At 41.3% G+C, this 17,084-nt stretch overlaps 1 protein-coding gene across 1 annotated transcript in view; it reads left to right on the forward strand.

Annotated features, from left to right (window-relative positions):
• LOC124795499 (chorion peroxidase-like) overlaps positions 1-17,084 on the forward strand; it is a 244,959-nt gene that overhangs the window by 210,484 nt on the left and 17,391 nt on the right. Inside the window, exons 10-15 of the mRNA XM_047259556.1 lie at positions 2,097-2,224; positions 4,803-4,916; positions 6,657-6,789; positions 9,563-9,690; positions 11,039-11,148; positions 12,285-12,377. Coding sequence (XP_047115512.1) covers positions 2,097-2,224; positions 4,803-4,916; positions 6,657-6,789; positions 9,563-9,690; positions 11,039-11,148; positions 12,285-12,377 — 706 coding nt within the window. The remainder of the gene's footprint in view (positions 1-2,096; positions 2,225-4,802; positions 4,917-6,656; positions 6,790-9,562; positions 9,691-11,038; positions 11,149-12,284; positions 12,378-17,084) is intronic.

Genomic DNA, 17,084 nt, shown 5'->3' on the forward strand with positions numbered 1-17,084 from the left:
GATTGTAAGGCGTACCCAGGAGCAGATATAGACCCAGATCACAATATAGTAGTGATGAAGAGTAGGCTGAAGTTGAAGACATTAGTCAGGAAGAATCAATACGCAAAGAAGTGGGATACGGAAGTACTAAGGAATGACGGGATACGTTTGAAGTTCTCTAACGTTATAGATACAGCAATAAGGAATAGCGCAGTAGGCAGTACAGTTGAAGAGGAATGGACATCTCTGAAAAGGGCCATAACAGAAGTTGGGAAGGAAAACATAGGTACAAAGAAGGTAGCTGCGAAGAAACCATGGGTAACAGAAGAAATACTTCAGTTGATTGATGAAAGGAGGAAGTACAAACATGTTCCGGGAAAATCAGGAATACAGATATACAGGTCGCTGAGGAATGAAATAAATAGGAAGTGCAGGGAAGCTAAGACGAAATGGCTGCAGGAAAAATGTGAAGACATCGAAAAAGATATGATTGTCGGAAGGACAGACTCAGCATACAGGAAAGTCAAAACAAACTTTGGTGACATTAAAAGCAACGGTGGTAACATTAAGAGTGCAACGGGAATTCCACTGTTAAATGCAGAGGAGAGAGCATATAGGTGGAAAGAATACATTGAAAGCCTCTATGAGGGTGAAGATTTGTCTGATGTGATAGAAGAAGAAACAGGAGTCGATTTAGAAGAGATAGGGGATCCAGTATTAGAATCGGAATTTAAAAGAGCTTTGGAGGACGGTCAAATAAGGCAGAAGGGATAGATAACATTCCATCAGAATTTCTAAAATCATTGGGGGAGGTGGCAACAAACGACTATTCACGTAGGTGTGTAGAATATATGAGTCTGGCGATATACCATCTGACTTTCGAAAAAGCATCATCCACACAATTCCGAAGACGGCAAGAGCTGACAAGTGCGAGATTTATCGCACAATCAGCTTAACAGCTCATGCATCGAAGCTGCTTACAAGAATAATATACAGAAGAATGGAAAAGAAAATTGAGAATGCGCTAGGTGACGATCAGTTTGGCTTTAGGAAAAGTTAAGGGACGAGAGAGGCAATTCTGACGTTACGGCTAATAATGGAAGCAAGGCTAAAGAAAAATCAAGACACTTTCATAGGATTTGTCGACCTCGAAAAAGCGTTCGACAATATAAAATGGTGCAAGCTGTTCGAGATTCTGAACAAAGTAGGGGTAAGCTATAGGGAGAGACGGGTCATATACAATATGTACAACAACCAAGAGGGGATAATAAGAGTGGACGATCAAGAACGAAGTGCTCGTATTAAGAAGGGTGTAAGACAAGGATGTAGCCTTTCGCCCCTACTCTTCAATCCGTACATCGAGGAAGCAATGATGGAAATAAAAGAAAGGTTCAGGAGTGGAATTAAAATACAAGGTGAAAGGATATCAATGATACGATTCGCTGATGACATTGCTATCCTGAGTGAAAGTGAAGAAGAATTAAATGATCTGCTGAACGGAATGAACAGTCTAATGAGTACACAGTATGGTTTGAGAGTAAATCGGAGAAAGACGAAGGTAATGAGAAGTAGTAGAAATGAGAACACCGAGAAACTTAACATCAGGATTGATGGTCACGAAGTCAATGAAGTTAAGGAATTCTGCTACCTAGGCAGTAAAATAACCAATGACGGTCGGAGCAAGGAGGACATCAAAAACAGACTCGCTATGGCAAAAAAGGCATTTATGGCCAAGAGAAGTCTACTAATATCAAATACCGGCCTTAATTTGAGGAAGAAATTTCTGAGGATGTACGTCTGGAGTACAGCATTGTATGGTAGTGAAACATGGACTATGGGAAAACCGGAACAGAAGAGAATCGAAGCATTTGAGATGTGGTGCTATAGACGAATGTTGAAAATTAGGTGGACTGATAAGGTAGTTTTAAGTTTACAAGGTACAACGTTGTTAAACATTGCCAAAATAATAAGAAATCAAATGACCTTATGTACTGAGACTGCGGAAATGTAACTGTCTTAGTCACAAGCTGGTAAGTGATTTGTAAATGGTAAGAAACAAAAGAAAGTAATAAAGATAGTGTGCGGTTTTCACTTGCTCACGGCCCTCCGTGTTGCAGGTGAGATTCGAGTGAACGAGCAGCTGGTGCTGACGTGTATGCACACACTGATGGCGCGAGAGCACAACCGCGTCGCCAACGGACTCGCCCAGGTCAACCCCCACTGGGACGACGAGACGCTCTTCCAGGTGAGCAGCGGCGCAACTCACTCACTGACCGAAGACCTTGTCCCAAGTCAGTGCAGCAGAAAAGGTGATCGGTACAGCATTTCGTTTCAACGTTTCATCAAAAAATTAAATAAGATAGCTAGCACGAAGTACAGAACCAAGGACATAGAACTGTAGTGCAACGTCAGTATCCCCATAGAAGGTGTCCCATACTGACGCAGCATCAACAGTAAGGAAGATATTTACGGTCAGTGACAGGAAAACAATGAGCAAGTGACGCTTAAGTTATGCTCTTGAACCAGGTTTCGTGTCCGAGATCGCTAGCACATGCGTATGCTCGAATAAAACTCTTTTAGACTAGATGACTGAACCAACCCTACGGGGTCTTTCAAACAATAATGCCATACGAATCTTTCGATATCTCGTCTTACTTTTACCTGTCAGCAACAACATACCATTCTCGCATACTTAATGATGTCATATCTCCGATGTTCAGACTTTAGTATGAAATCTTTCACTACAAACAATATATACCTTATCAACAAAGGCGCTTCTCTACTTCTACCCTAGAGCAACTAGATATGGTTCTACACATGACGCTTTACGCAGACGGGTCTAAGTCGGGTGAAGAAACAGGGTTTGCATATTTGTGTCGTGCTATGGAAATCGGAACTACTACAAGCTTCCTCATGCTATAAAAACTAGAGCATCAATCCTGGAACTCGAAAACAAGCTGTTACCTCTCCGACGTACAGCAGCTAATCTATCAGTTTAGCAAACAATATAAAAGAGTGGACTTTCTCTGGATCAAAGGACATTCCCGAATCAGAGACAACGAAACTGTTGACCAGTTAGCAAAGAGCGGCATAGCGCAATACCTTTCTTTGTGCGTTTACCTTATTCAGACTCGTAACCATTGTAACTAAAAGGGCATTTAATGATTAGTACCGATTGTGGGAAACCTCTCAGATGACGAAAGGAAAAAACTTTGCATGGACTGAACGATGCATTCCCAAAAGAATATCGTATTCAAAGTTAAAATTTCACGATCACATTCATCAATCGTAAGATTGCGAAATTGATACCAGTCTTATCGTGAGCATCTCTCCGGAATCAAAGTTACATATCCATAACGCGAACATCATGTCTCATAAGTAGCAGACGTAAATCACCTGCTGCTCAGCTGTTGCCGCTACACCAATCAGCAGGATAACATTATAAAGTAAATGTCAAACTGGGAATCCCCCTAGCCGCAACTATGAAGAACCGTGCCCAGCAGCCAAAAGTCTGTGTCCACGTTGTAAGATATTTTCCAGAGACGGACGTTCGTCTCTAAATTATAAGTTGGAAAGACACAGGTCACAGTAACGTTAATACTTGATGAACTCCAACAGCTCCACACCAGCAACAGCTATCAGAAGAAGAAATCTTATGCAGTCGTTTTATAATCGGTTGTTTGTGCGCAGTGTTAATCTCTTGTCCTATTAGTTATTTAATTCTGATACTGAACCCCATAAAAACGTATACCAGTAAAAAATGATCATTATTATCAACTTTCTCAGCCCAAGAATAACAAAGTTTATACGTTTGTGTTATTTGTAGTGATATATAACAGTTAAAAAACAATGAGACATTCAAAAAACTGATATTAACATACAGGCTACGTGTAATTGTAATATATTACCTAATAACGTAACTGGCTAAACATCTGGCCCGATGGAGCCCAAGGAAATACAATAATATAAAAAAAATAACTCCTTGAAAAAAAAGAAATTCTACAGAGTGATTTATTGGAAAGTGAGATAAAAATCTCTCGCATCCCATCTGCAGCTATTCAAATCAGAGTGATTTATATTTTAATCAGCCAGTACCTTTGTTCAGGCATTCATATTAATGACAATATCCAATTTCAGCTGTGGTTGTGTTGTTATTGTATGGTTATGGTGAAACGAAGTATTGAAGCCCTCACGATTCATTAATTTATCAATTTAATTCCTTACATACTGTCTAGCCAACGGTCGTTACACAGAATGAGTCAGCGTAATGATATTTTAGAAGAACAGGTTACGAATCTCCGCTTTATTCCCTGACTTAGTTTGCCTGCTGGTTTTCTGTCAATCACTGTTTCTTTCTGTTTAAGGCACTGTCAGCAGCTTTTTCCTGGAGGGACTACGGGAACGAGGAGGTTTTAGCAATGTGGGAGTCGATGTCGCCTGCGAGAGGGCAGTGCGCAAACCACGTAGTAACATCCAGTGGTACCATAGGCAGATAGCACGCGCTGCCATCAGACTTCATCTGATGGAGCCGTAGATCTCATTGTGGAGTTTTGTTAATTCGTTAGCAGTTTCTCTAATCCAAAACAAAACTGGAATGCTTTCTGCAGCGTGCTGTGTTCGAATCCCTTTCCTATTTTTGTCTAACATATTCGCTTCAGGCATATATTTTTTCGATAAAAATAATGTTTATAAATATATTTCGCTATGAATGAATTGTGTACAGGAGCAGACATTGTACTACCTAGAAGGCAGAATGCGTATGAAAAAGAAGAAAGAGCAATGCTGAAATCAAGCAACTTCAGTTTTACTTTTGCTCTCTTTAGGAAGCTCGCCGTATCGTCATAGCCGAGATACAGCACATCACGTACAACGAATTCCTGCCCATCATCCTCGGCAAGGAAGTCATGGAGAAGTTCGGCCTGCTGACACAGAAGGAGGTTAGTTTTTGTGTAGTCTTTATTTTATCTTTGATAGGCACATTATTTATGTCTTTTTTCACATTGAGCAACAAGTGACGACATACACATCTTCGAGCGCTTATCAGTGCTTTAAAAACGTAATAGAGTAGTATTACTTTTAGGATTACTTTCGTTCAGTTTCATAGATGAAGCTCGTTGTAGATTGTAATAGTATACTATAGCCTTATCTATTTCTGTTTTTAAAGTTATGCCTAAATCACTTTTTAGGAGCTTACGAATCAATAAACAACATGCACTTAATTCTCACACAATTTTAAGGTTTAGAAGCATTGTGACGAGATAACGCCTTGTACACGTAACTAGTTGACTGATCAGTTGGCACGTTTTGAGAAATGATGGCTGCCTGAGAGTCACATGGAATTCCTTGTTGCGTGATATGAATAGGAGTGCACCGATTTTCTCATACATCTCATGATAATTTTATAATGCTAGAAGGAATCTTTTCTTGTAAAGGGAAGGATTGTCAGGGAGCCTGCATATCGATATGGCTGATGACCTTTTATACTATCCGCCGAAAATTTACAAGCATTTTCTCTCAGTTGCTGCCGGAGTGTTGGATGGGGATAACTTTTAATTGTGTATTGCAAAAGATGTTTTTATTTTCATTTTTTTCGTCAGTGGTCTACAAAGAAATAAGTTAATTGATTGCTAAGTTATAAATATCTTGTTTTCATATTTGTAGTGTTTCATGGTAGCACTTTTTATTGTTTTAATACACACAATATTTACAAGATTGTAATTTAGCACTTACTTTTCTTGTATTTCCTTTGCTTTATGTTTTATCACAGCCAACTGTATATACACTTCTTTGTTCAGCTTTATGTCAATATATTGGAATCTTCGGCGCTGCAATGTTGCTGTGCTGTGCATTTGATCTTGCAGCTGGATTAGCCGAGGTATTATGGGAACTATAGAGGGTAGCAGCACACACACACACACACACACACACACACACACACACACACACACACACAAACGTAAAGCTTGTAAGAGCGTTGCAGGCTAGGTTACGCTGAGAAATATTTGTTAAGAAAAAAATTCGATATGTTGCACCGTTTCCGAGTTAATTAGCATTGAAATTAGCCAATCAGGCTGGTGAGCGCGCAGATTCGAGCGGCCCGACAGATACAGTTAGTGTCAGTTGTTCTCATCGCGTAGCTGACAGCGCACGAGACTGTTCAGCCTTTGGGTCGGGTTCCATCCTTAGTATTGTCGAATGCCCAATTTTTTTTATCGTTCTCTTATTGAATTTTAGGAAACCAAACGAAGAACACGTTTGGCGATACCATCTCTGGCGACTCGCTTGAATTTACGTGCACGACAGCTTGACTAACTTCAGTGCTCATGACCTCGGAAGCGGAGCAACGTATAGAGATTTTTTAATGATTTCCCAGCACAATCTACCCTACAACACCCTTACACGTTTTTCAGACTATTTCTGGCACCCTGTGTATGTACAACTTCAGTAGATTACACTAACCGTCACATGATCCGCCAATCCTCTTCACTCCAATATCCTAATTCGCCCCTACAGTGACCAGGACCACTTAGGTAAAAGCTGTTCTAATCTACGAGATGTACACCATTACGAAGATTAACTGAGCCATTAAAAACACGAATAATATGAGTAACACCGACGTATACATTAAAAGTTAACTTACGACCCAACAGCATTGAAGAAATACTCTTGTGTTGCAGGGCTACTGGGACGGCTACGACCCGAACGTGAACCCAGGCGTGATCGACGCGTTCGCCGGCGCCGCCTTCCGGTTCGCGCACTCGCTACTGCCCACCGCCGTCGAGCGCTGGAGCAAGGCCCACAGGTTCATCGGTAACCACGCTCACATTCTGCGCCCGCCTCACAGCGCGCTGTATAGCCATCATCACTTACTCAGGCCACGACTTGCATCAGACGGCCGTACCTTTTAGTAATTGCACGCGCAAAGACAACGATTCGGTTCAGCAAAACAAGTGACATCATCATTAGTTTGTACCTACTTTTTTTTGTCTCTCAGGCCTACTATATGGCAATGAAGACTACGATTCAGTTTAGCAAAACAAGTGACATCATTAGTTTGTACCTACTTTTTTTTTGTCTCTCAGGCCTGATGTTTTCTGCTTCTATTTTGAAGCATTTTGACACTAGCTATGCAGTGCGTGACGGAATAGTACCGACACTCTTCCAAGGGCTGTAGAGAGTCTCTAGAACAATGAACAGAAATCCAAGACTGGATACGTCATACATTGACGCTACAGAACGACGATGGTACAGTGACCAGCTACCGACATATGACCTGAGTCTTTACGCTGAGCACGGCAAGTAGAACTTTATGCAATCTCAGATACTGGTGTGGCGTGTCCACGCATGTCATAACAGTATGACAGCGTAGCGACTTACGTTTTCTGCTGAACATGTGACCTAGCGGTAGGCATTACCCGTATGAGTTCGACACTTTACGCAAGGTCCATGAATGATGTTCACGGACATGGGTTCATACCCTCAATTTGTTCCTTAAGCCACGCTCTACAAACCCTCTAAGTTTATCGGTATTGCTCTGTTAAGCGCTGTATATACATGATATGATTGAAACAATATACGAATACTTTCCTTACACGTGAAATCGAGACAACAGTTCATTCAGTCCAATGAATGCATGAAAACAAATTAAGGTCTCCTGCAGTAGTCCACGTTCCCGTGACTGGTGGAAGCGTTCACCGGTGTACATAATCACGAAAATTTTACTGCATAATCAGTCATAAACATTTACGACGATCAACACGAAAAATACACTCTTTTAGTTATCGGAAGTCTGGAGCAAGAATGAGGTTAAACTTTTAACATCTTCGAGAATGGCCGCGAAATTCTACGTCCTTAATTTTGTTGAAGCTTGACAGTCCTGTCTTATAATGATAACGAAAAACGAATACTCATCAACAACTATATCACTTACCTGGTGAATCACGCACAAGAACAGTGGAATACTGTATCTGTCCAAATCCAATACCAATATAGATCTATTTCTGAATTAATTATGTGTAGGCTATTTGTTAAAAAATTGTAATAATTTCATTGAAGTAACATCTTGGAATCGTTCTTAATTTTCTGTTTTCCGGAAATCTTTTATTGCATATGGCCTTCAGAAAGAAGGTTACACGCTAAGATCGTTGCGGAACACGACTAACAGATTGTCAGAACAGCGGACATGTTCCATGGTTCTTGAACACATAGTTCTGCCGCGGTGATTGTAACAAGTACATCACAGTATGGGAGTGAAACGCCACGGCAACTGAAAACGTGGGACACCGAAAAACTCCTAAATTATACACTCATTCACCGTGAAATTCTGACAATAAATGGACCAATTTTAACGCCGCGTCCAACAGTAGTGAAATGTTGTCAATAAGTTGACGAAGGTCGCACAGCCACCGAGATACTGATCGATGAGTCCAGATCTTGAACATAAGATTTCCAGATTTTTGCGAGCAGAAAGAACGTGGAAAGAGATTTTTCATCGATGAGGGCGTTCAGAAAACGGGTCTCTAATGGCTCCGGGACCAAGAAGCGGATTTCTATCGTCGACTAACTGCACGATGTGTGCAATGATATTCTGACTGTTGTTTACAGAGACTTGGTGACTGCATTGGAAAATAGTGTCTTTTATCTGTATCACTTTGAAATATTGTGCAGCATTCAATAAAAGTAACTTCGCCTGCCATAATAATATGTAATTTACTTTTTGAAATCCTCTCGTATAACGCTCTGCTACGTGTGAGGTCAAAGAGACTGCAATGTACGGAGAATTTTTTCTGAGTTTTACCTCTTTAGGAGAGAGAAGCTTGGTCGATTCAACTTATTTTGAAAATCTCGAGGATAAGCATCCTAATCAGATGAGCGATTTGCAGCCTGTCTAGGACGAAAGAGAGAGCTGAAGGATTATGATAGATACTGAAGCGATAGTTTGCAGCTCAGAAATGCACCACGATCAGTCGAATCACAGCTATAGACATCGTTACAAATAAAATGGTTCTCGTTTGCAAAACTAAACCGAGTGGGGCTCCACTACCATAGAATAAATCACAAAAAAACAAAGAAAGGAATGCAGGTTGTTCTGTCACCGTTTGTTTGACAGGCATCACTGGACTATGGAGATCCTCATCCCTGATCCTGGTGCACATTGGCGCAACTCCTGTATCATAAAATGGGGAATCACCATTCCCAGAGAAAAGAAATTCGTAACCTCAACAGTTGATAATGAATACAGTAGTACTTTTTGTTGCTGAAATTAAACGATATATTCATACTTAATTTTGTTGTCCGAATGTTGTATTGCAATACATGTTGCAGTTTAGTACAGGTTTTACAATTACTTAGGAATGATGCCTAACCAGTGTACTGGGTTGCATATGATATATTTAATCGTTACGAACACAGATGCATCATACGAAATGATTTCATTATCAGAAATTAAGAAGCCTGCAAAATTTTTTTGATTCCGATGAATAAATTTGTCCTGTCTCGTCCTATATATTAGCATGTTTCTAGTGTCTGCGGCTTGCATTTCCGATTCGTTATCGCCGTAACTAACCCTAACCCGCGTTTCTAGCATCCAAGCGGCTGTCTGAACTGATCCGCAAGCCGTACGACCTGTACCGAGCTGGAGTGATTGACGAGTACTTCATGGGCCTCATGAACCAGGTGGCCCAGGCCGTCGACGACTCCGTCACTCAGGAGGTAAGACAATACGCAGCCGAGTTTATAAATAACATATACTGAAGTAGCTGCCCCGTCAGCGCAGTGAGTTTATGGCAAAACAGTAATAGCACAAGGTGCAAGGTAACACACATCAATTAGAAAGTAACACAAAGACAAGAGTACAGGGTGTTTCACATACGGCTCAAACGCCGCTTGCGGCATTTCACTGGAACCACTATCTCCCTTGAGAGGCTCTGATCACAGTATACGCTCCTAGTAGTTCCCCTGACTTTATTTCATGGCATAACTGTTTCAAAGAGACCATCTCTGATGAAGTGGTTAGCTTTATTAGCAAGTGACTCCCAGATCCCGGGTTCGATGACCCAGCAATCACCTGAATATTTTCTGTGGGGGAAACGTCTGAGATGGGATGGACACAGTATACTGTAACCGAATGGTGAAATGGTTCATTAAATAAGCATTGCTACTGACACGCAAGGCGTCGAAGTGGCGTCAAATCGAAAGGCTGGGTGCCACATGCTATTTATTTTTTATTGGTTACAGACAAACTAGACGAGTTAGGAGAATTCCTACCACAAAAATTAGTTCATAATACTGCCATAGACCCAATAGCGGTGGGCGGTTTTTCATTGTCCAGGATGAAATAAATGTGCGTCTTTTTATTAGTTGTTGTTACTCTGAAAAAAGGTGTTCACAGACTTACAAGAAGTCACGGTTTTGTGTAGAAAGGTCGGGTCAATAGTACGTTGATTGCATCCCTGACTCTAGTTTTCAATTTATGCAAGATACTGCAGGTAATTGAGAAAGATCTACAGAACTCCAATTTTGATTGTTCTGTGAGGTCATATATCCTGATAAATGCCAGGATCAACTCTCCATCATGCTTAGACTTGAATAGCCAGCTGCAGTACTAACTTTTAGCAACAGTATCGGAATTAAATAATTTTGGCTACTTATATTCGTATCTGAATTGGTCAGTCGAAGCACTACCACCATCTCATCATAATGTTTCATTTTGAATTTCTGCACAGATGTGTGAGCAGATGCCTTGACAGCCCAAAACTGAGAGGGTAAATGGCGGAAATATTTTCGCAGTCTCCTTTCCAAGGCTGCTGCTATCTCACCTACTACTGCGAAAACCGAGAACCACCTTCTACAAAGTCTGATGAATGTGTCGGGGGGTGAGGACGAACGGGGCCTGCGTGTACTGGTTCCACCGCAGTAACGGACACTCAAGTTGTGCCTTATGTTAAACACCCTGCATATCCCTGAGGACAGTAAGACTGGACGTACCTCAGGAGAATTTATCACCTGTATTAGGCTATAGCTGGGTGCACAGAATAATGTTAACTGTTATTCTACGCAGGTAACCAACCACCTCTTCAAGAAGCCCGGGCAGAGGTTCGGCCTCGACCTGGCGTCTTTCAACATGCAGCGCGGTCGTGACTTCGGTCTGCCGGGTTATATGGAATTCAGGTCAGTAAACAAAACACCAGCCTATTAGGCGTACACTTGCGAGAGAATTTTGGTGTGATGAATTACACTGGATGCTTCCAAATACTCGCTATTGACCAGACGGTTGACGACAAGTTATGTTCACAGAACTTTATGAGAATGCAAATGAACGTATGGTTGCAAGCTTTTTCCGAAGAACACAGAAATGGCTCATCTACCCAAAAATTTACTAACCACTGTGTGGCAGAGTGTTTGAAGCTCCTCATATTGCAACGCCTACTGGCTATTTGATGACCACCGCTTCTTACTGATGAACGAAGAAATCTGTTCACTGTTCAAAGATGCACTCTGCGGTAAAACCGCCGAAACTGATCTCTAAAGCAGAAGTGCTCTGAAGTGTTATTTTTACTGCCGAAAAATCATCAACTTCTTGTTTATTTTGTTTTGTTCTTTTTACCCTTCAGAAAGATGTACATCTACAAGTGGGAGTCATCAATCCTCCTTGCGTTTTTCCATGAGTTCAGTTCTGTCCAAAATATTTTCAGAATCCACTTATGCTCTTCGAAGAACAAGAGATATTCGTGCTGGCAGATAATGTATTAATGTTTCTGAAACTGGAGCAGACGAACTCTTATAAATTGATGTATATCATTTGCATGAGAGCCAGAATTTTTAATGGTTTACCCAGTTCTATTGAAAAATATTTTAGTTGAACTTATATACATTTCACTATTGACTGTTAATATTTTGTTATTATTTCGGCTAGGACACAGTTATGATTACTTAAAGCTTACGGGTATAAATCAGACGTCGATGTACTTTGGTATTTTATTTTTCTAGAAGTTGAAGTTGGAGCCACTAATTCATTGTGCGTTTCAGATTAGTGTCCATTTAGAAAAAAACGAAAGTAATACCTGGAGGCACACTCTTACAGAAGCACAAAAAATAATTCGCATCAGGAGTTCTGACTTAAATGGAACGAAGGAAAACGATTACACAGCCTCTCTTGTCTGTATTTTGTTACGATTTCTGTGGTCTGTTATTTTGTGAATCTATTTAGAACAGAGCGCAATAGCTTGAAAATTGTATGAATACACCTTGAATTAATCACTCTTCAATGGTCACCACTATGTAACATGCCTTTTTGTACTGTACAGGAAATTCTGTGGACTGCCTGGCGCTGAGACGTTTGAGGAACTGTTTGGCACCATGTCCAACGAAACTATCAGGAAATACGCCGCCATTTACGAGTAAGATTCTATTTACTCTTCATTTCTACTCCTATTAGCTTAACCATGGTTTCTGTTTTGTTCTGGTTCTCGAAATTGTAGAACAGAGCACGATATGTGAAAAAATAATCATGTGGTGCAGAATACTTCCTACCTTATGAAGTACCGCATCTACTCATATTTTTACCATTAGGAAATATAACTTACTCCCTAGTAGAACACATACGTTACGACAGTTAACAACTTTCATATTTTATTTTCTAGAATTTACCAAATGCTATATAAATATGTTGCATCACTGAACGGATAAAGATTAAAAAACCTCTAACACTGAAGCTATAATCGCAACCACATTGTATTAAAGTTCTGTGCAAGAATCAGAGAAATCTCGAGTTTCTTCGTAATTTAGCGTTAGTGGTCTACTTTGTACTCCTACTGATCTGTTAACTAAATAAAGCCCAATAGTTTCGTGGAGCGCGTAAGAACTCGAATCTCCGAGCAACATTAAGAATTATCAGCCTACTAGTTTCTGCTGTTCTGCCGACGTGGTGGTCAACGCTTTGGTGGAGCGCGCTAAAAACTGAATCGTCATATTTCTTTTGAATGTGTAAAGAAATCAGTGCAATACACTGATGGTCAGTACATACATCAGCACTGTTAATTTTGTAAGTCGTGGCTAGACAGTGTGCTTTTCACATGCAATGCGCTATTCCTTTATTGTACTACATCGGTCTGCAGCATTGTTTGTGTCTCCATGCCTCCTTATCCGTCCCAGTATCTTCTATTATCTGTTCTACCTGCATTCCAGTCTTCCTTAAGTCTACCTCTTTTTCGCCTCTCTAGACGTCTCCACGCCAAGACTTTCTGAAATATTTTCATCCATACGCCTCGTGTGGCACCCCGTGTGCGTTATTTCCTTTCTATCCGCTGTACCAATGATGAACCTATTTTTATCGTTCCATTGATGTCATTATTCTTTAGCCTGTCCATTATCGTTGATTTGCAACACCTTCTCCACTAATTCATTTCCACAGCATGAAGCCTTTCTTTCAGTTCCTTCGGCAGTGTCCACACTGCTGGTCCGTGGCCCACTGCTTTCAGCAAAACTCTTGTACAGTCGTTTATTTGTCATCTTTGAGGTATTGTCATTCCACAATATAGGCCGTAGATACTCAGTTATGACCTTCGCTTTCCTTATTTCGTTTTGTGCATATTGCTAATTCCTTCCATTTGCTGTCAGTGAGGCACCCAGGTGCTTATATTGCTCAGCACGCACTCCACTAGATGCAGAAACTTTTTCTTTGTACTTAACAGATACATTTGTACAAATAATGAAATATGAAACTAAACACATTGTTACATTGCCTTACCATCATTCGGCGTTCATAACTAAAACACCTGGCCAGAATGGAATTCGAACTTGGAGGTCTCCATAATTTAGCTATCTCGGCACGCTACATGGGCAAGTTCAAACCTTATCGGTTCGCCACGTAGTAGAACATTCTGTGTAGAGTGTTATATATATTATCTTTAAGTCCACTTCTGTAATACTAAAAACAGAAGGTTTATGCAGCATAACCTAACAATAAGTCCAAAGAAAAAATATAACAAAACAGAAATCTCAGTTTATTTGTCATTAGTCTTACGACCTGTTTGACTCAGCCCGCCGCGAATTGCTCTCTTGTGTTAGTCCCTTTATCTCAGTGTAGCACATAGTGCGTCTTCAATTTTTTCCTATAATTCCCTACAACACTGTTTTTCTCTAAGGCTCCATGTCGTACAATTAAAATTATTCTGTGATGTTTTAACACATGTCCTGTCATCCTGTCCCTTGTTCTAGTGGGTTTCATACACACGTTCAGCCGGCCGCGGTGGCCGAGCGGTTCTACACGCTTCAGTCTGGAACCGCGCGATTGCTACGGTCGCAGGTCCGAATCTTGCCTCGGGCGTGGATGTGTGTGATGTCCTTAGGTTAGTTAGGTTTAATTAGTTCTAAGTTCTAGAGGACTGATGACGTCAGATGTTAAGTCCCATAGTGCTCACAGCCATTTGAACCAACACACGTTCATTTCCTCACCGATTCTGCGGAAAAACCTTATCTTACAAGTCCACTTAATCTTCACCGTCCTTCTGTACCACCCCATGGTTCATTGCTACGTAAAGTTCCCTTGCAGACAGGACTCATTTATATATACTCTCCATTAGTTAATTTTTGTGAGGCACTAGTTACAAGAAAACCTAGGTCTGAAAGTAGACTCAAAGTAACATTTTTGCGTTAACAGCTGCATTATACACAGCTGTACTTACCACTTTACTTTCAGTTATCGGTTACGGTTAATTTCAGACCATCCACAGGTCACCGACTGTCTGAAATAGCGCGAAATCGATAGTCGAAGGTAAAATGACAAGTACAGCTCTGTGCTAAACGATACAGCTCCTAACATTCATGAAATCTATTCAACGCTAACTACACAAAATGTTTCTAAAATTTTTATTGCCAGTTAGTAACCATAGCTAGATAAAACGTTGCTTCTAAAATATTGCTGAAGAAGTAATCGACTGTCATTTGAATTATGAGTGATTTGTATATTCTTTTCTCCCTGAACCATATATCGGACGGAAAATGTGGCTAGTATTATTGCTTGTGATTGTCCAGGAATTCAGGTTATCTAAAGTAGTAGAAAGGGTACAATACAGTATTGCACTACCTCTAAACGAACAAAATTCGAGCCTGCGGAGTATCAGACCACCTGTGTGATTGGACTGAAGATTTTCTAGCAAACAGAATACAGCGTGCCATTCTTAACGAAGCGAAATCTTCAGAAGTGAAAGTGACTTCGGGCTTATCGCTAGAAAGTGTTACTGTTATAACACCATTATTGTCCACAAAATTTATAAACGACTTACTGAATAACGGCCTAAGTTCAATGAGGCTTTTCACAGGTGATGCTATTGTATAAAGCAAGGTCGTAAGGGTAGAAAATTGTAGCGAAAGGGAAGAAGATCTGCAGATTATTGACGTTTGGTACAGAAATTGGCAGTTGACCCTCAGCATAAACGTATGTTATGTATTTCCCATAAATAACCACAAAGACCCATTACTGTGTGATCACACGATTGCAGAACAGTGAACGGAAGAAGTTACATCCTTAAAATATCTAAAAGTATGGGCACGGAGCGATTTCAAATGGAACAGTCACACAAAACTAATCGCATATAAGGCAGATGCCAAACTGAGATTCTTGCAATAACCAATAATAAATGTAGTCTACACACAAATGAGGTAGCATACAAAACTCTCGTTCAAACAATAATTCCGATGGCGTACTTTCCTAGAAGTATCAACCAATACATTACTTTCTCTTACAGCTACGTACAATAAGGTGACAAAAGTCATGGGATACCTCCTGATATCGTGTCGGATCTTCTTTTGTCCGGTGTAACACAGCAGCTCGACGTGGTATGGACTAAACAAGATGTTGGAAGTCGCTTACAGAAATACCGAACCACGCAGCTTCCATAGCCGTCTATAACTACGGAAGTGTTGCCGGTGCAGGATTTTGCCCACAAACTGACATCTCAGTTATGTCCAATAAATGTTCAATGCTCTTCATGCCTGGCGGTCTGAATGGCAAAATAATTCGTTCGGACTACCCAGAATGTTCTTCAAATCAGTGGCGAACAATTGTGGCCTGGTGACATGGGGCATTATCATCCATAAAAATTCCATCGTTGTTTCGGAAAATGAAATCAATGAATGGCTGCAAATGATATCCAAGCAGCCGAAAATAATCATTTTTAGTCAATGATTTGTTCAATAGGATCAGAGGACCCATCCGTTCCATGAAACCACAACCAACTTGCATAGTGCCCTGTTGACAACCTGCTCCTGTAGCTTGGTGGTGTCTGCGCCACACTCGAACCCCACCATCAGCTCTTACCAACTGAAATCGGGACTCATCTGACCAGGCCACGGTGTTCCTGTCGTCTAGAGTCCCACCGATATGGACACGAACCCAGGAGAAGCACTGCAAGTGATGTCGTGCGAAGACACTCGCACCGGTCGTCTGCTGCCATAGCCAATTAACGCCAAATTTCGCAGCACTGTTCTAACATATATGGTGGACGTACGTCTAACATTGATTAATGCACCTATTTCACGCAGTGTTGAATGTCTATTAGCACTGACAACTCTATGCAAATGCCGCTGCTCCCGGTCATTAAGGGAGGGCTGTCGGCCACTGCGTTGTCCGTGGTGAGAGGTAATGCCTGAAACTTGTTATTCTCGTCACGCACTTGACACAGTCGATCTCGGAATATTGAATTCCCAAGCGAATTCCGTAATGGAATGTGCCGTGAGTCGAGCTCCATGAACCATTCCGCGTTCGAAGTCTGTCAATTTCCGTCGTGCGTCCATAATGACGGTAGAAACTTTTCACATCGATCACTCCGTCTTCAGGCCACGAGTGGCCTACCGGGACCATCCGACCGCCGTCTCATCCTCAGAGGAGGATGCGGATAGGTGGTGGTGGGGGGGGGGGGGGGGGCGTGGGGTCAACACACTGCTTTCCCGGTCGTTATGATGGTATTCTTGACCGAAGCCGCTACTATTCGGTCGAGTAGCTCCTCAATTGGCATCACGAGGCTGAGTGCACCCCGAAAAATGGCAACAGCGCATGGCGGCTGGACGGTCACCCATCCAAGTGCCGACCACGCCCAACAGCGCCT

This window comes from Schistocerca piceifrons, chromosome 1 (genome assembly GCF_021461385.2).
Source record: "Schistocerca piceifrons isolate TAMUIC-IGC-003096 chromosome 1, iqSchPice1.1, whole genome shotgun sequence".
In the NCBI taxonomy this organism is placed as follows: domain Eukaryota; kingdom Metazoa; phylum Arthropoda; class Insecta; order Orthoptera; family Acrididae; genus Schistocerca; species Schistocerca piceifrons.